General features: G+C 40.9%; 1 protein-coding gene across 1 annotated transcript in view; it reads right to left on the bottom strand.

Moving 5' to 3' along the window:
- LOC101649394 (fibroblast activation protein alpha) overlaps positions 1-25,500 on the bottom strand; it is a 102,845-nt gene that overhangs the window by 21,430 nt on the left and 55,915 nt on the right. The window contains exons 13-19 of the mRNA XM_045298074.1: positions 20,894-20,998; positions 20,725-20,795; positions 18,164-18,217; positions 16,953-17,077; positions 8,428-8,475; positions 825-923; positions 258-348 (exon numbers count right to left, since the gene is read on the bottom strand). Coding sequence (XP_045154009.1) covers positions 258-348; positions 825-923; positions 8,428-8,475; positions 16,953-17,077; positions 18,164-18,217; positions 20,725-20,795; positions 20,894-20,998 — 593 coding nt within the window. The remainder of the gene's footprint in view (positions 1-257; positions 349-824; positions 924-8,427; positions 8,476-16,952; positions 17,078-18,163; positions 18,218-20,724; positions 20,796-20,893; positions 20,999-25,500) is intronic.

Here is a 25,500-nt window from a genome sequence, read left to right as displayed (position 1 = left end):
CTGCAATTTCTCAGGCTTAAAGGTATTCTGACACAGCCGGCAATCTGCCACACAAGGGAAATTCAGCACAGCAAATGCATGCAAGTCCATCTAAAACACAACTTCCTCAATCTATTTTAATTAACCATATTTTATTTACTCTGATTAGTTGAGGAATATATAAAAACAGCATCAATATGAACTGTTACCAAGGAGAATGGTTCGTTCTATCTCATAAATGTGTTTCATCCAACATATTTCCAGTAAACAAGCTTTACACCAAAGAAAATACCACGTACACTTGAATTAGTAGGGGATACTTCTTTGATCTGTCAAAGTGAGGGGGAAGGATCATCTTGTACCATAAAGCTTTGGGGGTGAAAAAGAAAGAAAAAATAATTTATTCCCAAGTATTTGTGACAGTACTTTTAAAACAAGATACAACACTAAATCAATTAAAACAGTATTATTATAACTTTAGAATATAACTGAAATAGATTTTGGTGAGCACATTTTATAGTTATTTCATGAAGGGCTAGAAATCTTGAATACATGTTTGTTCTAGAAGCACACATTTTAAAATTAAAATTAGATATGCACTGAAAAAATGCTAATGTTGAAATGTAAGATTAACTTTATTCACAAGCATATCAAAGATGTTAGTAAAACTAAGTATTTTCACTTATTATTACAGTAAGCTAATTTTACTTTTATCTACAATATTTTGTAGGGTTTGGATGGCAACATTTTACACACACACACACGTAAATGAATATATATATATTTTTACAAGCAAAAAAGTACTCAATTTCATATTTATAAAGAAGAGTTTTTAATGGTCTTACTAATTTCATCCATTTCAAGTTTCTTAATTTCTTCTTTAGGCAGTTGGATATTTTTTAAAGCATTTTCCAAGTCTTTATTTTCTTCCAGGATTTTAATTTCTTAAAGAAATTGAAATGCAAAAAAAAAAAAAAGAAATTGAAATGCAAATTTTAATTACGATTTTAATAAACCTTTTTTTCCCTTAAAATTCTTCTGGCTTTTATATATATGAAACCCAAACTATTTAAAATTGCTTAAGGAGCTTCATATTGTTTAGTATACATCTAAAACAGTTTTTAAAGAATTCATGCTCTCCTGAAGGATATCATATTTCAATTATTGTCCCCTAAATGATACATATGGCATTGACACACATCACAGAATCACAGAAGCTTATTCAGCCACATTTCCTCCTTTCAAACGCGTTTACTGCACATGAACTGACTGAGTAGGTGGAATTTCATCATCTCCTGAGAAAAAGTGGAAGAAATTGCTGAGCCCTTCCATTTAAAATATTTCATTATTCAATTCTATTTCCAGAATGTTAAGTTAAATATTGTTTCTATGATTTTCATATCTACCTCTTAATCTTCTGTTATATTTTATTAGAATCAAAAATATATATAGTAACTGAATTACTGGGTATCTTCTTCTTTCCAAACCTTTCTCACGAGGCAGCTATTTTGATAAAATCAGATAGGATCTCAAATGCAGACCTTACACTCTGCAGGGTCAGTTGTTTTCATTTGATATATTATCTTATTATATCCAGGCTTATTTTAGTCTATGAACAGCTTTCTTTCACCTTGAACATTTTCCCAATGCTGTGTATACTTTAACACAGCAACCTCTCCCACTTTAACTTTGACAGTGAACAAATTCATTAAACTGGATGCTGCTGATTGACGGTGTGCATAAACAGGCTTCTGGAAACAGAGCGTTTAACAAGCTCTTCTGGAGTCGAGGAGCGTTGGCGTAGTGGGGTAGCAAGTTCAGTAGTTGGAAGTCCCTCGTGCTCTGCGGGAGCCAGACGAGGCTTTCTACTCCGGGAAATGCTGGTATTGGAATCCAGAGGAGCAGCTGCAACCTATCTTGCAGGGCTGCTATGAGCCCCAGCCAAGTTAATGATCGTGAGGGCGGTTTTGTTTTGGTTGGGCTGAGTCAAAAAGTATTGCTACAAAGTAACAGAACCTTTGCTTAAACAAAAATATCAACATGTGAAGAGATGGTTGTCCGATGTGTCCTCCACCTAGGTCCATACACTTCAGGAGGCAGTATTTTCCTCTCTCCGATTCTTCCCTGAAAGAATGTTTCTGCCCACTTTGGTTTACGCCAAGTCAGGCTGCATTCGGGGATTCTCAAGGATGCTCCTTTGACATGTTTTGTACGTTCAGAGCCCAAGGGTGGATGAGGTCAGATTTCCCAATGAAATTCTGGCAGGGCAACCTTGGCTCACCTCAAGGAATCGGGCTGTGCACTGCAAGGATAGAAAACAATTTCCTTGGTGTAAATTTCCTGGCCTTTTTCTCGCCAATACAGTTTCCATTTTCCTAAAACTTATTCCTAATAAACCCCCCTGGACTTCTTATGTCCTTCAAGAAAATATATCGGGGAGACCCTCTCAAACTGCCACTGAGTGGACTCTGACTCTGTGGTGTTCCCAAAAAAACCCATAATTTTCTGAGCTGACCTCTGTGCCTTGCGTTTCACTGGCCCAGCAAGTCCCCTCAGCAGCTACTGCTTTGCTCGGGTCTTTTTGTGCAGACCCTGTAAAGACCAAGGCCAGGGTCATACGGAGAAGGCTTGCCTGCAGCCATTCACTAATCACAGAGGTGGATTTAAACACATTGTGTTTGGACTAAACCTGCGCTGCGTATCAACTAGACCCTTTTCTTACTTACTCATATTTTGAACATAGACGACACCAATCATCCTCTAGAGGAACAACTCATCTTTTTATAATATACGAAATTTAATTTTAAAAGAGGGTCTGGATGACTTCTGAGACATGGACATTTCTACAAAAGGTAGCCTCTGAACTTCTTGTTCTGTGTCTGTTTAAAAAGCGCTCCCTGAAGATAGGGAACCCAAAGGAGTCCTGAGAACTACCTTGAGTTGACTAAGTCTCTTCCCTTGTGACTCTCCGTTTTCATACACTCATGGCATTTTCTCCAATGCGTTAGATTTAAATTCAGCACAAGCAGAGATGTTCGGGGTATAAGTTGTGCATGAGACAATCAATTTCGCTTTAACTTTGGAAAATCCACCTGGAAAGAGATACCTGTGAGACTGAAAAGTTAAGAGCACAGAAATTGCAGGCGATCGTAAATGCACAAGAGCCAGTTGTTCCTTCATTCTCCTTGTGTGGACCCAGCATATGGAGCTGTAGCGGTTTAGAGATCCTGTGTGGAATCAGCAGAGTGGCGGCATTGCTATTTATTCTTTTATGACAAGTGCAGAAAGTCAGAGATAATATGCAGGTGCTGTCATGTTGGTTTGTGTTTGACATCTCTATTTTGTTCCTGGCTATGGAACATTTCTGATTCTTTATTTATTGAAATGTCAACTTGAATTCATAAGCTTCCTTACTGCCTCTAGTTCCGGTGTTATTTTTTTAATGGATAGCAAGTAATGTTCCCGCCTCTTGGAGAAGACATGGGTCTTCTGCATCAGGTTTGCAGACAGTGAGGGGTGGTGACTGGGCTTTGCAAGACAGGTTTCCATCACCTAGCAAGTTGGTAAGGAGTTCAGACAGCACCTTTTACTCTCTTCCATGTATCACCTGTAGACTCATCTATCATTGCAGACCCAGCCCACTCACTACCCAGGGCCTGGCATGTTGCATGTGCTTCATGTGATTGATTTCTGTTTAGATCACATTGTTGGCGGTGGTGTTGGTGTTGTTAGATGCCATGGAGTCCGCTCTGGCCCATAGCGACCCTATGCCCATCAGAACGAAACCCTGCAGAGTCCTGCGTCCTCCTCACAGTGTCCCCACGCCTGAACCCACGGACGGACGCAGCCGCTGTGTCAATTCAGCTTGTTGAAGGCCCTCCTCTTTTTTGCACCCCTCCAATATACCAAGCATGTTGCCCCTCTTTAGGGGCTGGTCTCTCCTGACAATGTGTCCAAAGTATGTAAGACAAAGTCTTGCCATCCTTGCCCCTAAGGAGCACTCTGGCCTTCCAGAACTGAACTGTGTGTTCTGTCAGCAGACCGTGGTCCTTTCAATAGTCCTCTCCTGCACTGCAATTCAAAAGCATCGATGCTTCTACGGTCTTCCTTATTCAATGTCCAACTTTCGCATGCATATGATGCAATGGAAAATACCATGGCTTTGGTCAGGCATACCTGAGTTCTCCAAGAAAAATTCCTGCTCTTCAATACTCTAAAGAGGTCTTCTGCAGCAGATTTACCCAGTGCAGTACACCTCTTGATCTCTTGACTGCTGCTTTCACGAGCACTGATTGTGGATCCAAGAAAGACAGAATCCTTGAAAACTTCAACTTTTCTTCTTCTTTTTTTAAAAGATCATCTTATTGAGGGCTCTTATATCTCTTATAACAATCCATACATCAATTATATCAAGCATATTTGTACATATGTTGTCATCATTATTTTATAAACATTTATATTCTATTTGAGCCTGTGGTATTAGCTCCTCTTTTTACACTGCCCTGTAGCCCCTTGATAAATTGTATATTATTATTACTTTTATATGTTACACCAACCACCATCTACCTTCCCCCATGGTTTCTTCCACCCTCCCCTCACCATCTTCCCCCTATCCTCCTATTATCACTACTCCCATTTCTGTTCCTGAGGGGTTTATCTGACCTGGATTCCATGTCCTGAGCTCTTATCTGTACCTGTGTACTTGATCTGGTTTAGACCACAGTGAAAGGCACTTTTATCCATTTATCATGATGGTCCCTATTGATCCAGTTATGAGGATTTTGGTCTTCCTTATATCCATACTGAAGGCTACAATCCTTGATCTTCATCAGCAAGTGCTTCAATTCCTCCTCACTTTCAGGAAACAAAACTGTGTCATCTGCCTTGCTCCAATCCCAATGCCACATTCTTCTTCATATAATCCAACCAGCTTCTCAGGTGATTTGCTCAGCATGTAGATTAAACAAGTACGGTGAGAGGAGACAAACCTGAGGTGCACCTTTTCTGATTTTAAACCAAGCAGAATTCCCTTGTTCTGTTTGCACAACTGCCTTTTGATACATGTACAAGTTCCACAAAAGCACAATGAAGTGTTCTGGAATCTCCATTTTTCTCCGGGTTATCCACCGCTTCTTATGGTTCACACAGTTGAATGCCTTTGCATAGCCAAGGAAACATAAGTAACCATCTTTCTAGTATTCTCTGTTTGAGCCAAGATCCAACTGACATCAGATTAGTCATGATATACTGTCCATTCACTTAAATTGAGAATCTGATAAATAGGGCCAATAAGTTAATTCTAATGGGCACCTGTCATCCTCAAGACAACTACACCTTAACTGACCTTTCAGTGCCAAGTGACAGCCCTCTGGGCTTCCACAGCATGTGGCTCAATCGCTATCTGCTATTTTCAAACCTCCAACTACACAATATCTTCACACTCAGAATATGGCCTCGCTCCACTTCATAGAGAAAATGAAGGAATTGCACTGTCTTCTATCATGTCTACAAACACCCTTAAATGACACCAGTAATTTCCTCCTTCTCTCTCATTACAATTGTAAGAGACCCACTCCTCATCTCTATGCTTAACTCTATCCTTGTCCAACTTCTCAGGCACCGCTGTGCACTCTCTTTTCACCCCGTTCAGTTTTCCAGTTTCCCCCATCAACACTTCACCATGCTCAAATGATTGTCACCTTTCAAAAACAAAACCAAATCTCCACCAATCCCTTCCAGTCATCCTCTGACCTCTCCCCAGTGTTCACAAACAGACTTCCTGAATATACTCTCTTTTTATGTACCTAACTCACGGCCCTAGGACTCCTTGGGTGGTGTGCTTGGTTAAGCATTCAGCTGCTAACCACACAGTTGGCAGTATGAGTTCACTCAGAGGCACTGTGACCAAAGGCCTGGCAACCAGCTTCTGGAAAACTCTATAGAGCACAGTCGTTGAGCAGTCAGTCAATGGAGCACAGTTCTACTCTGACCTGCAGGGGTTGCCATGAGCAAGCATCTACTCAACAACCACTGGTTTTTGTTTTGTCTTGGGTAGGCCTATGAGTCAGAATCGACTTGATGGCAGTGAATTTGGTTTGGGCAACTAACCAGTCTGGTTTCCACATCAACTGCATCACTGAAACTGCCCTGGCTATATGGGGTTCATTTTCTTCTCGTTAAGATTTGGAGCCGACCTTGCATCACTCTGCAGAACCTGACACTCACTCTCTTCTTCCCTGCCAACTAGAATGTTCTTTCCCCCTACTTTTCAGGGACCCATACCCTCAAAGTTGTTCTTCTGTCTTCTTCCTTCCATGCAATCTCCTTTATAGGCTCATTTTCTCTGTCCAATTCATGGGTGTTCGTGTTCTGCAAAGTTTAATGCTAGGCTCTTTCTTTACTAGCCCCGCTCGCCCTCATTTTTCCTACCCCGTGGTGTTTATCCACATCCCTAGCTTAAGTAAGCATGTGTTCTGGCCGCTGAAGACTTCCATTTATTGATCTTCGGTTCCTACCAATTCTGTCATCCATGTTCAAAGCGATGTATCTACAAGACAGCTCCATTCAGATGTCTCATTAGTACCTCACACTGTATTTTCAAAATGAAATGTATAATGTCTCCGAAGGTTTATGCTGTACAATGAGACCCCTCCTTCAATTAAAAAAAAAAAGCACCAATATCAATGGACTTGACCAAGCCAGGCAGCTCAGCACCATCTTGATACTTGAACAAGTCTCTGGTTTGATGCAGTCATCCCTAGGAACATTGCCTGGACCTCAGAGTCCAGATGAGGTAACCTTTCCTTCTCTGTGCTTTCAGCATCCCTGGATGCCCCCTTAGTACCTGCTACACTGTATGATAACTGCTCAGTTATACTTTTGCTTTCCCCACTCAGCTGTACTTGCCTTGTGGACAAGGATGTTGTCCAACCCACTATGGAGCCATTTTATGTTCTGGTACAGCATCTGGTGTAATGTGGTAGGCACCCAAACCAGACATCTGGGATGAAGATTACTGGCACCAAATGCAGTGGAAAATGGGTGACAAAACTAAAAATAAATAGAAGGCAGAGTACCTTCTCTAAAACGACAGCTCCCAAGCTTTTCTGAGGAAGCTATCAAAAATACAGATTCCCTGGTCCAATCCATGCTGTACTGCATTGTGGTCTCTGGAAATCGTTTGCGAATCAATATTTACAAAAACCTCTCGGGAAGGGCTCATTATCAGGCGAGCTCGAGGGTCTCTGATCTGAAAGGACTTTCATTCTACTTGGTGCATTAGAAAAGAGAAATAGATGTGACCCAGCTACATGAAGACTGGACACCTTTTAAATATTGGGTGAAATAATATAGTCATGTACACAGTACGGTATCTGCCATGAATGTGGCAATGCTATCAAGAAAGTGTAAATTCCTGTTTGGGGAAGATAACCTTTATTTTGCCGTCACAATGTCATGATGCAACGAAGAGTACACATTCTCTGGTGATTTCCATTCAACGAAAATCCTTCATATTTGAAAATAGTATTGTTTTCCAAGTTTTCCAACTGCAGCCCAAAATGAGCCAAGTTTAGAAATACAATCTGTCATTTTTGGGAAAGGATTTCACTATTAGACGCAGGTAAACTAATGTCTAAGTGAGCTTAATTCACGGTTCCATTATTACAAGTCCTGTGCAGGGTTCTTGAATTGACTCTGCTTTTCCTCCGTGACTTTTTTTCTCCTAGCCTTGAGCCACTGAGCTGGCAGCCAGACTATCCTGACACTGTCACCTGACTTGTCACCCACGCTCTCCGGAGACCATCCTGGGTATCAATGCTGAGAGAAGTGTCTCTCTTTATCCCTGCTCTCCAACAAATCTAAACCTATACCGTTGTTTAATAATAAGAAAAAAATTAAAACTAGCAGGGGAATTACATGAGAAATTATCCACCTGGATAACATGATTGAGAGGAAAAACGGTCATCTCGGAGCCTTGGACTATTCTGAACCAATCTCACAAATATTGGATGGAGAACAGGCAGGCTCGATAGCAGTTGAAAATGGAAAGAGCCTCCCAATTTCAGGGTTTCAAATGTGGCAACAGTGTGATGTAGCTGTTAAAACAAAAACGCTAGTGTGACAGTCACCCTCTGCTCTCTATCTGGGGCTTTGTCTCCAGTTGGGGATGCTACAGAAGACAGAATTTTTATGTGGGAGGGAGGTTGTACTGAATGTCCTGAGTTTCTTTCCAATTCCAAACTTCTGTGCTTTCTAGAAGACTGATTTCAGGAGACCCGACTAATCCCTCTGATATAACTCACCGACAGCCCATCAGGTTTTTTACCACCAATAATTGTTGAATTTCATATGACCGGGTTTAACCCAAGGAACAGCCAAAGCTATGCCTTGCGTTCTTCAGTGCAGTGCTACAGGGCACTCAAGACTACAGCATGCAAGGCAGAGTACCTTGATCAGTGCGGCCATCATGAAGGGTGGACATGGGGAGTCCCGGGCCTGTGAGTGGAATAAAAACAAACATATGGCTCATTTTAAAATATGTCTGAAACAAGAATTGCTGATGTGTGATGAGTATCAAACTCAAATACTTCGTTTAATCCCAAAATACATTTAAACATGCGAGATCAGGACCCAATCAAAGATGGGAGCGATCATTGCCTATGCACTTCTCCAAGAGTGATCCTGAACAGTGTGTTACGTGTTGGGGTGCTCACTAGGTCACCAGGCCCTCCGAGGGAGCAAGATGAGGCTGTCTACTCCCATAAAGATTTACCATCTTGGAAACCCACAGGGTCAGTTCTACTCTGTTCTATAGGGTCGCTGTAGCAGCTAGAATAGACAGGACGACAATGAGTTTGAGTGTAAGAATTATACAAATAGATCCATGAAGCAGCAGTGCCAAGTGGTGAGGGAAGATGTCATGCTGTATTAGGGAAACATTAGTTATGTCTTTATTGTCAAATAGCCTTCCCCAGGACCCATGTTGTATTTTTTATTTTTCAAGTATAGTTTTATTGGCATACCCTTAACATATTATCCAGTTTAATCACTCAATCAGATTAAGAAGAGTTGTGTGATCATCACCACGATCCATTTCAGAACATTTCTTCTTGTCCTCATTCTCAGTAACTCCTCATTTCCCTCTATCCTTGCCTGCCATGCCCCTAGGTAATTATTGATCCAGTTTTACCTACCCTGGATTTCATATACACAAAAATCCTACAGAACACACACAGGAAGCAAACAAACAACAACCCCCCGTGCCATGCCCCCCCAAAACAATGACCATACAAAATATAGAAAAACCTCACAGAAAAGAAAGCAAAACATGTTAAAAACTGTAACAACTTTAAAATGGGTCGAAAGGGAGATCCAATGACATGGTACTAATTTTGGCTTCTCGGTTCAATGTTCAGTATTTTTGGTAGGTAAAATCCAACATCTCTGATTTCATGTAGCTAATGCACCCAGCCCCCCACCCCACCCCCACCCCGCCCCATACTGTAGTGGCTTGTGTGCTGCTCTAATGCTAGAAGCTATGCCACCGATATTTCAAACACCAAAAGGGACACCCAGCGTGGGCAGGTTTCATCTGAGTTGACAGACTGAGACAGACTAGGACAGGTTTAGTCATCCATTTCTGAAAACCTAATGATCACAACGGGACATTGTTGGACATAATGCCGAAAGATGAAACCATTGAGTGATGATGAAGCTGGCGCAGGACTAGGTAGACTGTTCTGCTAGACTTACGCTCATTATGTATTAGTGTCCACTTGACCGCAACTAGCAAAAACAAATGCAGAAAAAAATATGCATATTCAAATATGCTGTGGAGGTCACACTCCCCAAGGGACACTCAGCTGAAGGTTTGTGTGTCTGAAGTTTCTCAGGAAGTGCTGTTGGGATGAACAATGGTGGGGCTAGGGGAGGAGATGGAATGAAGTGCAGTCATAAGAAAGGCCTCAGACAACCATTTGGGGAGCTTGTGCTTTGGGGTGGTGTTACGGAGTTGACCAAAGTTGAAGCAACAGGGCCGGCTTTCACTCCAGTTTGGAGCAGTCGTTGAATGCGGTTAGAACCAGGGCAAGCTCCACAGAACAGGTAGGAAAATAAGTGATCGAGTCCTGAAGATGAGGAGCCCTAGTGGTATAGTGGTTACCTGTTCAGCTGCCATCCGCATGGTTGGCAGTTTGAAACCAACGGCACCTCCACAGGAGAAAGACTAGCCTTGCTATTCTTGTGAACAGTTACTGTCTCAGAGACCCACGGGGGTTGCTGTGAGTTAGCAGTGAGTTTGGTTTTAGTCCTGAAGGTTGCGGATCTGGGTGGCACACCAGGGTCTATACCAGGGTCTACCAGGGTCTATTCAAATACAGCATTCAGATTCTACGTGCCCAAACGGGCCTCACTCCATTCCTTACCCTTTTAAAACGTTTTATTGTGAATTAGGTGAAGGTGTACAGAGCGCGTCATCAGTCTTACACTCGCCCAGTCATACATAATTTGTTTCACGTCATTGATCACAATCCCCACCGCGTGACATTACTTATCCCACCTTTCTCTTGTTTCCTGTTTCCATTCCGCCTTTTATCCTATCCCTTCTAAACTTTGTTCTTGAGTAAATGCGCCCCGTTTGCTCTACTGTTCCTCTTACAGAACCGCCCACTTGCTTGGCTAAAAATGGATCCATGGAGTGAATTCATTTCCAGACCTCTCCACTGACTAAGGGCTATAGTCTCAGGCATTTCACCAGAGTCTATGTGACCAGTAAAACTGATATTTCTTAAGATTTTTATTTTTGTTCCACATTTTTCTCCCACTCTATCCAAGATCTAATGCAATCATGTTTAGAACAGTTGGCAGTGGCAACTGGGTACTATCTAGTTCTTATGGTCTCAAGAGTTGTAGCATACAAGTGTTCATGTGACCTACTTTAAGTCATTGGACTACTTGTTTCCACGTATCTTCAATTTTCTTTACTCTTCTCTACTCCAAACAGGAAGAAACCACTAGTAGGACCTTAAATGGTCACTCACAAACTTTGAAGATTTCAACCGACACTCCCCAAAGTAAGATGTAGGACGCTCTCTTTGTGGACTAAGTTAAGTCAATGGACACTGGTATCCCTTGAGACCATAGTCCTGACCCCTCAGGTCCAGCGACTTATTCTCTTAAGGTACAGTGAACCCTCGTTTATCGCGGTTAATCGGTTCTAGACCCTACCGTGATAAATGAAATTCCGCGAAGTAGGATTCCTTATATCCAAAAGTTTTACCTTTTCCTGGATGGTGAGCATCTTCCTCTGGCGCTTATTTTTATTGTCAGAAGGCTTAGAAGAAGCAGCTCGTTTAGGAGCCATCATAGGGCTTAGATAAAATTTCTTAAAAATCACAAACAATTACAGTACACTGTACAAAAGCAAAAATGCATCTGATATGTAGCTCCAATATGTAGCGATGCAGACAGAAGCGTGTACAGTATGAGCCAATCAGTGGCAGTAATGACAGAGCATGCGCTGTTATGCAAAAACCGCGATAGAGTGAAGCCGCGGAAGTCGAAGCGCGAAGTGGCGAGGGTTCACTGTATTCAGTTATGTCGAAGAGAAAACTGACCGTTTAAATGTGATATATAAATAATTAAATTCTAAGTTTATTTACTTGAATTGTAAAATAATACCTAGGAAGAATAAATTTGTTCAGGTAGTTGCAGAGTTCAAAGCAACAACTAGTGCACTTGTAGGTAAAAGTTCATTGGGCACTCTGTGGGCTTTGATGCCTCCTTCTGAGTGGAGGAGGCGATGTGAGAACAGCATGCCTGGTTTCACACAAACAGGGAAATTGCTTTTGGGGTAAGCGCTAGAAAAATATCTGGAGCATCAGTAGCTCCTTCAGCCTCTCTCCTGGAATGTTTTCTGCCTGCAGAGAACATGTGTTAAAATCTGTTCCTCAGTAGTGCAAGTGTGACAATGTCACACCCCATCGGGGCTCCGAGACTGTCTACTTACATCCACGTCAGGCTACGTCATCCTAAGTCCTCTGTGTGTGCTCATCGGGACCATGAGCACAGCCTTGCCAAGTGCTAAAGCCAACATTTTGAGCTTCACTTGCCAGCCTCTCTCAGTCTAGCTTAAGCCTTTCTGAACTTGGCTTGGGGGCATGGGCTGCTATTTGGAAGGCCTCTCAAAAACCAGCATTTCCTTCTTGTAGAGTCTCAGAAGTTGATAGATTTTAATTGACTATTTTAATTTTTATCCATTTTTCTTTAAAGTTTTTAAAAAATGATCAGTATACCTATTACTACTAGTACTATTATATTATTATTTTGGTCCGAATGTAGGGACCTGACATATGGATTTGACTGCATAGACTTCTACTCCATCGACCTCCGCTCTATGGCAGTGCCCTGGTATTTTAATTGACTATTTTAATTTTTATCCATTTTTCTTTAAAGTTTAAAAAAAATGATCAGTATACCTATTACTACTAGTACTATTATATTATTATTTTGATCTGAATGTAGGGACCTGACATATGGATTTGACTGCATAGACTTCTACTCCATCGACCTCCGCTCTGTGGCAGTGCCCTGGTAGTGGAAATGGATCGATCTGTAGTCCTTATATGGCGACACCGATTCATGACTGACCTCGGTGACACACACACACACACACACACACACACACACACACACCTGAGGGCAAGTCCTTGATGAGTTAACATAAATCATCCAGATCTTTCTCTCCGGTAGTGTTTTCATTCCACCAACCTCATTAACACGATTGTCCCAGGTTTCATCCTATAACTGGGGATTTATTCACACACACCCCCTCCAAGAGTTTGAAGTTACATAACGAGGCTTTACTCTTCATCCTAAAGGGAAAGATTTCAAGGTTTTTCCTATGATGGCGCAGTGACTCATTTTATTGGAGCTTCAAAAACACCAGATGATGTGGGGCTTCCCACACAGGATATTTTTTGCTAAATGGGAAATTACCATACTGCCGAGGAAGAGGGAGTGGTGGAAAAGTCAGGCGATTCAAGTGCTGGAAAGGACTCTCCCATCAACTTTTGATCAGAGCTTAGTGGTTTGTTGAGTTCTTATCTCTTAGGTAAGCACTAACGCTCAAGTAGTAGAGGCCAAAGTTACATAAAATGCAAAGTCATGTATTGAGAACATTAAAGCATTAAACAGATGCAGAATGAATATAAATATAAATATGCATGGATGCACGTGTAGGATCGCCAATTTCTTTATCTTCAAATATCTCAACACGGAATGAGGTTTTTCCTTACCACTGTAATTCAGTGACATTAATTACATGTATCATGTTGTGCCGCCATCACTACTATCTGTTTACATTTTCGACCATCGAGTGTGAGTTTTGGGGGAGACCCTGTGAAAAGCAGCAAGGCTCTGATATTCTCTAGCGTCTCTGCTCATTTGGAAAACATGGCTTCTTTACTAAGTATGGGCCATCCTTCTTTACCTCATGAAAACCGAGATGAAAGAAACCGGCTGCTGCCTTCCAGAAACGAGAGAAAAACAGACGACTGAGTGTGGTTGGGTCCGTGATACCATTTACCTGGCATGGAAGCTTTCATGACTTCGCATGTAAGATACTGAATTAATACACAGCTTGAGTTGAACAACACTGGACATAATTTCATGTATGCCTTTAAAGGTCATAATCAGAATCAGCACATATCACCAAATACTATAACCTCTTAACTTTACAAATGCTTCTGACCAGACATTTTATGAAAAGATTGCAGTAAACTGACTTCTTGAGACCCCTTGACAGGAGTATTTGGGTCAACGTGCTTGTTCATGTCCATGTAGTCAAGTATGTCAGGGAAGCCTTTGTTCTGCGAAGCAAAGGGAGTCACTGATATTCTATTTGTTCCTTTGGCCCCATGCCTCTCTGGGAATTGACATTCGAAACGGAAAAGCAGCGTGTACTTGGTAGCTCTGATCCTTTCAAGGACACTTCCTCCACTCCCACCAAAACTCATGGATTAACCGCAAAGGACAGGGCATAAGTGGAAAACTACAGTTTGCTAAGTCAGTTTGCCAAACGGTTCTGATGACTACTGAGATCCTAATAGCTCTCCTTGATTTATTGATCACCTAACTAAATCTTTTTTTTCTTTGCTTGTCAAATTATCAAGATATAGATGCATTGTTCTTTGTAAAATAAATTATTTACATAAAAATCTCACTGCCATCGTATCAATTTTGACTCAACTCAACCCTACAGGAACAAAATAATTCCTGCCTTTGTGAGTTTCCAAGACTGCAAACCTTGATGGGAGTCGAGAAGCTCAGTGAAGAGGCTAGTGGTTTCAAACTGTGACCTTGTGGTTCGTAGCCCCATACATAACCCACTAAGCCACCCGGGCTACGTTTGCATAGAAAGGATGTACTAACTGAACGCATAGTTTAATTAGTCAGAAAATGTTTTGTATATTTTATTACTTAGAATTTTTTTAAGAATTAAATGAATTGCTTAGGTTTTCTGATGTTAGAAAATGCATGCTGTTGTTGACAGTCATCGGCTCGGCCCGACACATCCCACACCTACGTGCACTGCCCAGCCGTGGGCGTTCCTCTCAGTCTCAGTATGTTTGAGCCCATGGTCACAGCGACTGCGTCAGTGCATCTTATTGCGAGTCTTCCTCCTTATTTACTAACCTTTTGCTTTACCAAGCAGGACGTCCTTCTGTAGAGGTCGGTGCCTCCTGAAAACAGCCTCTTTTCAAAGGAGCATTCTGGCTGTACTTCTTCCAATACAGATTTGCTGCTTCTTCTGGCAGTCCGTGATGTATTCAATAGTCTTCACCAACATCATATTTCAAAGGCATCCATTCTTTGGCTGTCTTTATTCATTGTCCAGCTTTTACATGCAAATGAGTGATTGAACACATCCTGGCTTCAGTCGGGTACATCTATGTTTTCAAAGTGACACCCATTTAACACTTTAAAGAGATTTAGTTGGCAGTATATTTGCCCAATGCAACATATTATTTAATCTCACAACCATTGTCATTGATTGTGAATTCAAGTAAAATGAAATCCTTGAAAATCCTTATCCTATTGGTCCACTTGTGGGATTTTTGTTTTCTTTAGGTTGAGATGTAATCCATATTGAAGACTGGAGTCTTTGATCTTCTTCAGTAAGTGATCCAAGTCCTCTTCTTGGATTATTTGCTCAGTATACAGACTGACTAAGTCTGGCAAAAGGATACAGCCCCGATGCACATCTTTCTTGAGTTTAAACTCCCTGCTATCCCCTTGCTCTGTTCAAACAGTTGCCTTTCAGCCCAGGCATAGGGTCTGTAGGAGCACCTTCAAGGATGCAAGAACTCCCATTCTTTGAAATGGTGTCCATAGTTTGTTATGACCCACACAGTCGAATGCCTCTGCATAGTTAATAACATACTGGTCAACATTCTTCAGATGTTCTCTTTTTAGTCAGAAGCCATCCGATACCATCAGGGATAACCTCGGCCCCAGCGGCAGTTCCTTGTGGATGGACTGCTGCCACTGCTTTTATCTCCAACAAACCCTTGCTTTCACACCACGTTAATGCCATTCACCATTATTTCAACACTCTGCTGTATCACTTTTTTTTTTGGAAGAGACACAGATGTGTATCTCTTCTAGTTGGTTGGGTAGGTAGCTGTCTTTCAAATTTCACGCCATCCATGAGTGAGCATACTGGATGATAAAGGGTCTGGCACTGTGGAAGAATCATAGGAATGCTAACTACAAGGTCAGTGGCTCGATTCCATCCGCTGTCTAGTGAGGTTGTGGGTTCTGGTGAACCCTCTAAAGGGTAGCAACAAGTCAGAATCCACTCCATGGCAGGGGGTTTGTTTTTCAGCGACTGAAACTAGTGTTCAAAGCAGCATCGGTTTCCAAAGGATCTCACATTTCAAAGCCATCATTCTTTCCCCTGGTGGTAGGTGTCTGATATGTTTCCAGGAAATTGGGTCTGGCACTCAATAGTCAATACTTCTTTTGATGATAATTTTTGAATCCTGCTATATCTGAATGCGTTAGATGGTGTTTGCAGGAAACATCATGGTACTGTGGGACTTAGTAGCTGAGCGCATGGCTTTAATCTACAGGCTGGTGCTCACATCTTGATTCTACTGCTTACCAGCAGTATAGACCTTTGGCACATTTCAGACTCTTTTCCTCCAGTTACAATGGGGATAATAATACTGGCCTATCTTCCTTTTAAGTGCTCAACTGAACTCATTGCCATCAAGTCTCTTCTGACCCATACGAAATCTTTGTAAAGATTCCCAGGCTGCCCATCTTCACTGGAGCAGACAGTCTCTTCCTTCTCCTTGCAGGTAGTAGGCTGAAGCTTATCCCACAGCGCCACCAGGGCACCTTTTCAAGTGCCTAGTAGATTCAAATAGTTAATGTACTTGACTTCTAATAGCAAGGCTGGAGGTTTGAGTCAACTCAGAGGCATCTCAGAAGAAAGGTACGGAGATTAACGTTAGAAAAATCAGTTAATGAAAACCCTGTGGAGGACCGGTCTGTTCTGATACACATGGTGTGAGTAAATTCCATAGCAACTCTTTTAAAACTCTTTCATTTTTATCTGTAAGAATTTTATAAGCTAATGTAGAAAACGGGTATCCATTGCCATTAAGTTGATTCTGACTCAGGGTGACAGGATGGGTATTAGAGGAGAACTGTGCTCCATCAGGTTGCTAATGGTTGATTTTTCAGAAGTAGAGCTCTAGCCCTTCTCAGACATCACTGGATGGACTCAATTCTCCAACCTTTCAGTTAGCCATTGAGTGCATTACACTGTTTGCATTACCCAGGGACACCAAACACGAAGACTCTTACAAATACTAAATCCTAGTAACTCAGATTCAGAGCGTGGTGACAAGATTAATGACAGTGACATTGGTGATGGTAGTGCTTGTGTTGGGTTCAGTACCTACCATAGCAGACGAGCGTATAGTACTTGGCGTAGTCGCTGAATGTTGCTGTGTAATATTGGCACCTTTCTTTCCTTAGATGGCAAGTAATGCATTTCTTGCTTGGAGGATAGCCTCCAATGCTAATTCTAGAGAGAAATGAAAATAAAACTAAGCTGAAAATTTGAAATTATATTTATCAAAACATAAACACTATGTAAAGTGACAAATTTACATATTGACATCAAACCCACTCAAATTTCCTACTGCCAATGCCATTTATAATGTTTTGATGAAGTCTGAGATTTGATCCATTTCTGCTTGAATAGACTAGACATAAACCTTCTTTGGCTTCCCTGGGGTGGGAGAAATATATAACACCTCAAATGGTGCAGAGGGAGTCACCTAGATTCTACTAGCTAATGGGGATGTCACAGGTTTCTGTCTTCTCATTTCTCTTTGTCTGTCTCATGCTTCTGTATGTCCTGTGCCCTTTATTCCTCCTGGTTAGAACTTTAGGTTCATGGAAGCACAGCCTGGGTATGCATCTTTGCTGCATTCCTTCACAAGCCAGTCTGTGCCTACCTCCCTGGTCCCTCACTGTCTCCAGCAGAGTTTTTGAAATGGATCATTCACACACACACACACACACACACACACACACACACACACATTTCTGGTTATAAACCCAAACATGAAAAATCAGAATCATATGTAGGGGACATTTTCTAATCTTATCTTGCTAGATTCGATTATAGGAAGTTTCTGGTAGTGCAAACAATTAACATGCTCAGCTGCTAGCTGAAAGATGGGAGTTTTGAATCCACTTAAAGGAATCTTCGTAGAGAGACCTGGAGACTTTCTACCACAGATAGTGAACAAATGCATGCTAAAGGAACAAATAGCCTCAATTATCTCTAAACTTGTTTGTGCGATTTCAAACCATGTTTATATCAGTAGTAGACTTTCTTGGCTCTTCCTTTTGCAATAGACAAACATATTGACCTGGCCAGCATTATTTTGGGGGTTGGGGGTGGCGCTTTACATTTTCAAACTGATATTTTATACAATATCCTCTGGGTGTTTAATTTTAACTCATGAACAATGTTTTATCACATCTCTGGCTTTAAAAAATCATTTTACACACCATATATATATATATCATTTTACACACCCTATATATAAACTCTTATGTATTTTTTATTCATGTATCAACATAGAAGAGAATCAATTACCTATAGATATTTCTTCTTCCAGGATAGCCTTCAAATTCATTGCTAGAATAAAACCTGCAAATACATTCAGAAGTTATTAAAGAAGCATTGGTGATTAAATGATACAGTCAAACCAGTTGCTGACGGGTTGAATCTGACTCACGGGGTCCTAATGGACAAAGTAAGTTTCCCATCAAGTTTGCCAGGCTGTAAAAGTTTACGGAAACAGATTGCCACACCTTTCTACCGTGGAGCAGCTGAGGGTTTAAACTGATGACCTTCCAGTTAGCTGCTGTGTTCTTCACCACTGTGACACAAGGGCTCCAATGAAATGAATCACTGACATGAGCTCCCATTTCCCTTTGGAAAACTACCATTTTGAGCTGGCCAACATCTTTTGATTGTATATCTTTACTTTGATATGGTTCAAACATCTTCTGATTATTTTATCTTCACCCACAAAATATTTGTATGATGTTTATTTCTACTCTTCTGTGAGTTCAACGGAATATCACAAAATAGCTGTCTTGTTTTGTTCTCCCCAGAGATAGCACAACAGGGTGTGAAATGTCTAGAATAACCAAGGTGTGGTTACCAGCTTTTAATTCTCAGTCCTACTGGGCAAAGTCCAGCTCATAGTGCCTCACCGACATAAAACCTTGTTATTCTCTGGTAAAAGGAAAGGCAACAGAATACAATTCATTCCAAGGATGAAATTTCTCTTCTGATCTAGCATCCTCTTACATGTCTGATCATCGCTTCCACTTACCTTTCCCACATCAACTCAAGACTTCCTGTAACTAAGACTGCTCAGTCTCTTGCCCAGAGAGCTACCTGTAATTTTGTTTGTTTGTTTTGCCATCAAAGGTTCCTGATTCTCTTCATATCTATAACTTGCAACAAAATCCACCTGCCCTTGTTCTGTTCCATTTTCCACCCAGATCCAGTAATCTTCCAGTCTCACTAAATCTCTATGTTGGATTTCCCATCTCTTCCTTCTTCTCTTGCATTTAAGGAGTATTTTATTTATATTTCAGTAACGGCTTTGTATCAAGCACTAAGCTAAACGCTAAAAATGTCCTAAAAGAAGGCATCGCTCTGTCCTCTAAAAGTCTACATTTCATTGCCATTTTTCTAGTGTAGCCTCCATCACCTTGAGCCAAGGTTATGACCATTACTGGGTTGTGCTTGCTTGCAGCCACCTTTACTTTCTAAATATATTGTGCCTGAAAATTCCCTTCCTTTTTTTCATATTGTCTTTCTTACTACTCAGGGGATTTCAATGCCCCTACTATAACCTCCAAATTTGTTTGCTCATTATTAATATACTCCAATAGATTGGCAACAGGTTTCAGACAGGTTTTTCTTCAATTACCATGAACAAATCATCTCAGATTTCATCCTAGAACTTCAGTAAACAGAGGGCAGATCAGGAGCACTGAGAGTACCCTTGAATTTAAACTTCATTAACAATGAGGGGAAGGAACTGTATACACTCTTGGAGTAAAGAGTTTTAATCAAAAATGGCTATTTTTAGATGGATTAGTTGTGTACACCAGACTTAAACAGGCTGGAACAGGAAGAAAGCAGCCCTAGGTTAAGGTCCATAACAGTTGAAGAGTGTTCTGGATGTGAATCCTGTCAAATAAATAACTGTGTGGTCTTGGCTGAGTTACTTAATTCTCTGAGTCATAGTTGTCTCATCTGTAAACCGGGTGTAATCATGTCTACTTCATGGTATCTGATGTACAGTAGTTTATCAATAAATGATAGCTGCAGATAATTATTTTATACTTACATAACAGTGAATGACTATAAATAATTACCATGCTGAAAGATCAAGTTTGTTTTCAGAGCCAGTTATTATTTTAAGGAGTTTATTCTTTGTATGAAAGTAGAAAAGTGAGCACGTACTAAACCATTGGTTCTCAACCTTCCTAATGACACCACCCTTTTATACAGTTCTTCATGTCATGGTGACTCCCAACCATAAAATTATTTCCATTGCTACTGCATAACTGTAATTTTGCTATTGTTATGAATTGTAATTAAATATCTGATATGCAGGATGTGTTTTCATTCTATAAAGTGAACATAATTAAAGCATAGATTAATCACAAAAATAATAAAAATATATTGTGATATATTTATTTCTAGTTACAAATAAATGAAATTTTGTCTTGAAGCATGGTGTCGCATGGGTAACAGTCTTCATGCTGGGTACTCGTATGTGGATGTATCTGCATGTGGGTGGGCCCGCCAGGAGATGGATAAAGGAGCGGTGTCTCAGTTCCTAAGACCATCAGAAATATGTGTTTTCTGATCGTCTTAAGGGACCCCTGTGAAAGGGTTGGGCGACCCCCAAAGGGATCATGACCCACAGGTTGAGAACCACTGTACTATATGTTCTTTCCAAAAGCAAATCAGATTGACTAGTTATTAAGGAATGTGTTATCTTAATGGAATTATACTAGAGAGTAAGTATAAACAAAAATACTCTTTACTAAACGAGGTAGTGCAGTATCATTTGCTCGCCCACCAGTGCCAATTAAAACCTGAATGGTACATCATGCAATACTTACAGTGAATCCTGTGTTACTCTGAATATATATATGGCCTCCCACTTGCCACTTGTAATTTGAATAGCATTTTCCTATAAAAAGACAAGCATTATGTTGTGTGAAGCTCAGCGTTATTTGAGCAACCCCAAGTGAATGATCTTTAAAGAGATAAATCTTGGAATGAACATACCACAGTGTCTTTGATATAGTGAATATGTTTGTAGCCGTCCTTGTCGCTCAATATTTTGTAGTATGAAATGGCATCAGAACCAAAAACTGGTGTCGAAACAAAGAACTGAAAGAAATGAACAGAGCTTACATTCGTTCAAGAGACAAAGTACACGGGACAGCCGCTCACCGTTATGTACACAGAACGCCTTGTCTGCTCACCTGCCACTGCTCACATGGGGAATTCTATTATCATCAGACAGACGGCTTTTCCAGTTACTCTGCCAGCCATTTGTGTATTCCTACAGTATCCAGGCGACTGTGCCTCCCTGGATTTATGCAATCTGATTTGATTTAATTTTAATCCTTTGAGATAGTGTTTTTTAAAGAAGAGTTAAAGGAATCGCAGGTGAATGTTGATATTTAACCAGGTCAAATTTCAAAATTTTGATATGGGACCAAAAATGTGACTCGCATTAAGCTTTATAAGTTCTTTAATTCTTGACTTATCTGATGCCAAGGCCCTAATACAAACACAATGAAGGCATCTTAAAAACAATTGCCTGGAATCACAGATTTAATGGGAAGAGGGGGGTTTCTAGAGGTCGAGAGAAAAATACTTCCAAAGTGGGGGTTACTCCGAAATTCAGAGCAGACCTCACTGCCCTTCTTTGACTTCTCCTAGGGTGCCCTCTGAACACCCTCTAGAACTGCCTAATCCCCCCAGGGGTCCAGGAGCTTCAGCTGCAGCGTGTCCTGGAACATACATAGCAAGCTGCATTTCATGATCCCACATGGTATGGAAGAGCGAAATCCTGCAAAAGCCCTCACACCAAACGAGGTGGTAGTTTCATCTATTTCTCCCATTAAATAAATCATTAACTGCTTTACGTTTGCCAAGGTCTTCCCTGGTCACTCAGGGACTATAACAGAAAAGGCAGTAAAGTGGTGAGAGAACAGCAGGAGACAGCTCAGGCAGAATAGAGAGTCCCACAAAGAATCCAAGAGCAGCCCTCTTTTGTGGGGCCCTCCAAATGACAATGAGCCAAGACTTTCAGCTCCTTTCAGTCTGCACCAAGCAAACATACTGGTGGCTTTTAGTTACTAAAGGCTTGCTGACACTCAGTATGGACATGCGCTGGAGCAGAAAGCAAGCAGGGAAAGTCGTTATAGCCTCTCTCCTGATAACACTGTACATCATCTGATACTTGTTGCCTTATTTGACACGTTGAGGATTATTTCCCTTCAAGTGATCATGATTGCAAGATAATAAGAGGCAACTTATTTAACGTGGTGTCTGTAATGCCCTCTGAAAATTCATGTCTCTGAAACTTCAGAAGGTTGGCTTATTTGCAAATAAGGTTTTTGTAGATGAAACCAGTTGAAGGTGGAGATGTGATCGAACTGGTTTAGGATGGGCTCTAAATACAATGACTGATGTCCTTCTAAGAGAAAGAGAGGACATACAGGGAGACAGGGAGGAAAGTCGAGATTGGAATGATGCAACTTAATGTTAAGAAGCACTAAGGATTATTGGGAGTGACCGGACACTGAAAAGAGGCAAAGGACGAGTCTCTCCTAGAACTTTAAGAAGGAGACTGACCCTAGAGACCTCTTGATTTTGGACTTCCAGATTCAAGACTGTGATCGAATACATTTCTATTTGCTTGAAGACATTCAGTGTGTGATAATTTGTCACTAATTTGTCACAACCGTCCTAGGAAACTAATTTGGTGTCATAAGTCTCAAAGAATTGGTATCATAAACAAAATGAAAATTAAGATAATCAGAAACTGCCACCTCCTTACATAAATCCCTTACTAGGTTCATGAATAATAAAACCAGCTTCTGTCAGATTATTGTGTATTGAAACTCAGGCCTCTAAGTAAAATCAGGCAAAATTGAGAGCTCTGAGGCTCAAGCGTGTGGTTGCTATTAGGTGCCATTGAGTCCATGCTGACTCATAGTGGTTTTAGGTACAACAGAAAGAAACACTGCCCAGTCCTGCGCCACCCTCACAATTGCTCCTATGTTTGAGCCACAGTTGTGGCCACTCTGTTGATTTATTTCATCAAGTACCTTCCTCTTTTTTGCTTCTCCTCCATTTTACCAAGCATTTTACCAGTCCTTTTCCAGGGACTGGTTTTGACTGATAACAAGTCCAGAGTCGGCGAAACTAAGTCTCACCATGCTGGCCTCTAAGAAGCATTCTGGCTGTCCTTCATCCAAGACAGAAACTTGTTCTTTAAGCAGTCCATGTTGCTTTCAATATGCTCTGCAGCAGCATCACAATTTACCGTATATACTTGAGTATAATCTGAGTTTTTCAGCACATTTTTGTGTGCAATTAGGTTCCTCAGCTGATATTCGGGTTGACTTATACTCGAGCATATATGGTACTTGATCGTTTTCAGTTTTCCTTATTCATTGGCCAACTTTCACATGCATATGAGGCAATGGAAAATACCATGGTGTGTGTGGTTCACGTGAATCTTCGTCTTCATAGTAATATCCTTGCTTTTAATCTTTAAAGAGATCTTGTGCAGCAGACTTACCGAATGCCATGCATCGTTTGAGCTCAGATTGTTGCTTCTATGAGCACTGATGGTGGTTCAAGCAAGATGAAATCTTGACAACTTCAATCTTTTCTCTGTTTAGCCTGATATTCCCTATTGGTCTAGTTGTGAAAACTTTGGTTTTCTTCACAGTAATTTGTGATCCATAACAAAGGCTATAATCCTTGAACTTCATCAGCAAGTACTTCACGTTCTCCTCACTTTCAGCAAGCAAGGGTGTGTCATCTGTATATCACAGTTTGTTTAATAAGCCTTCCTCCAATCCTGATGCCACATTCTTTTTATACCATCCAGTTTCTCGGATTATTTAGTAACAATACAGATTGAGTAAGTATGGTGAGAGGATTCAACCCTGACACACACCTTCCCTGACTTTAAACCATGCAGTATTTCCTTGATCTGTTTGCACAACAGCCTTTGATCCATGTACAGGTTCCACAAGAGCACAAAAGAGTGTTCTGGAATTCCCATTCTTCTCAAGATTATCCTTAGGTTGTTATGACTCACATAGACAAATATCTATGCAAAGTCAATGAAACACAAGTAAATAACTGTCTGGTATTCCCTGCTTTGGGACAAGATGCAGCTGACACCATCAATGATATCCCTTGTTCCACATCCTCTTCTAAACTTTTGGCAGCTTCCTGTCAACATACTGCTGCAACCATTGTTGGATGATCTTCAGCAAAATTTTATTTGCATGTGATATCAGTGATACTGTTCTCTAATGTGAGCATTCTGTTGGATCACTTTTCTTTGGAATGGGTACAAATGTGGATCGCTTCTAGTCAGTTGGCCAAGTAGTTTTCTTCCAGGACAAAGTGGGAGGGCTTGCTCTACCTGATTTTAGCACCTATTATATGGCCACGGTGGTTAAAACAGTGTGGTATAATGTACTGGTTAAAACAGTGTGGTAAAACAGTGTGGTATAAGTACTGGTATATTGACAGGTATTAAGATCGATGGTAAAGAGCTGAAAACCCAGAAATGAAATAATCAGCATACAGACAACTGATCTTTGATAAAGGCCCCAAAAATATCAAATGGGAAGCAGATTCCCTCTTCAATAAGTGGTGTTGAAAAAATGGATATCTACCTGCAGAAAAACAAAGCAAGACCCTTACCTTACTTCATACACAAGAATAAACTCAAGGTGGATCACAGACCTTGAGATAAAACCCCAAACTATTAGGGCCATTAATGCGGGCATTGGGACAAACTCAAGAACCCTGGCACAGGGAATACATAGGCTATCGGAAACAGGGAAGGATACAAATACAGAGGAATCACAAGTTAACAAGTGAGAGATACTGAAGATAAATCACCTGTGTACATCGAAAGAATTCACCTAGAGAGTAATAAGAGAGACCATGGACTGGGAAAACATCTTTAGCAATGACCCATCAGACAAAGGCCTTATTGCTAAAATCTACAATATTTTACAAGCTTACAATAAGAAAATAAACTAACTGCCTACTAAGGAGGTGGGCAAATGACCTAAATAGAAGTTTCACAGAGGCAGAAATCTGAATGGCCAGTAAACATATGAGAAAATGTTCCCGATCATTAGCTGTAAGAGAAATGCAAATTAAAACAATTATGAGATACCACTTAACACCCTGAAAGATAGCCCAATTCAAAAAAGTCAGAAAGTAACAAGTGTTGGAGGGGCTGTGGGGAGATAGGAACTCTAGTCCACTGTTGGTGGACCTTTAGGTATGTACAGCCACTATGGAAATTGATTTGGCAATATCTACAACAGATGGAAATTGAGCTACCATACAACCCAGCAATCCCTCTGCTGGGCATATTCCCAGAAGATGCAAGAAACAAACCACAGCCAGACATTTGTGCTCCAATGTTCATCGCAGCACAGGTCACAATTGCAAGGAGTTGGAAACAACCCAAATTTCCATCAACAGATGAATGGATCAAAAAACCGTGGTACATACATATAATGGAGTACTATGCATCCCTAAAAAGCAATGATGAATGCATGAAGCACATTGCCACATGGGAAGAACTGGAGGAAATCATGCTAATTGAAGTAAGC

Source organism: Echinops telfairi, unplaced genomic scaffold (assembly GCF_000313985.2).
Source record: "Echinops telfairi isolate 266 unplaced genomic scaffold, ASM31398v2 ScPeMD7_4;HRSCAF=17, whole genome shotgun sequence".
NCBI lineage: Eukaryota > Metazoa > Chordata > Mammalia > Afrosoricida > Tenrecidae > Echinops > Echinops telfairi.
This window is presented reverse-complemented; position numbering and strand designations above follow the sequence as displayed.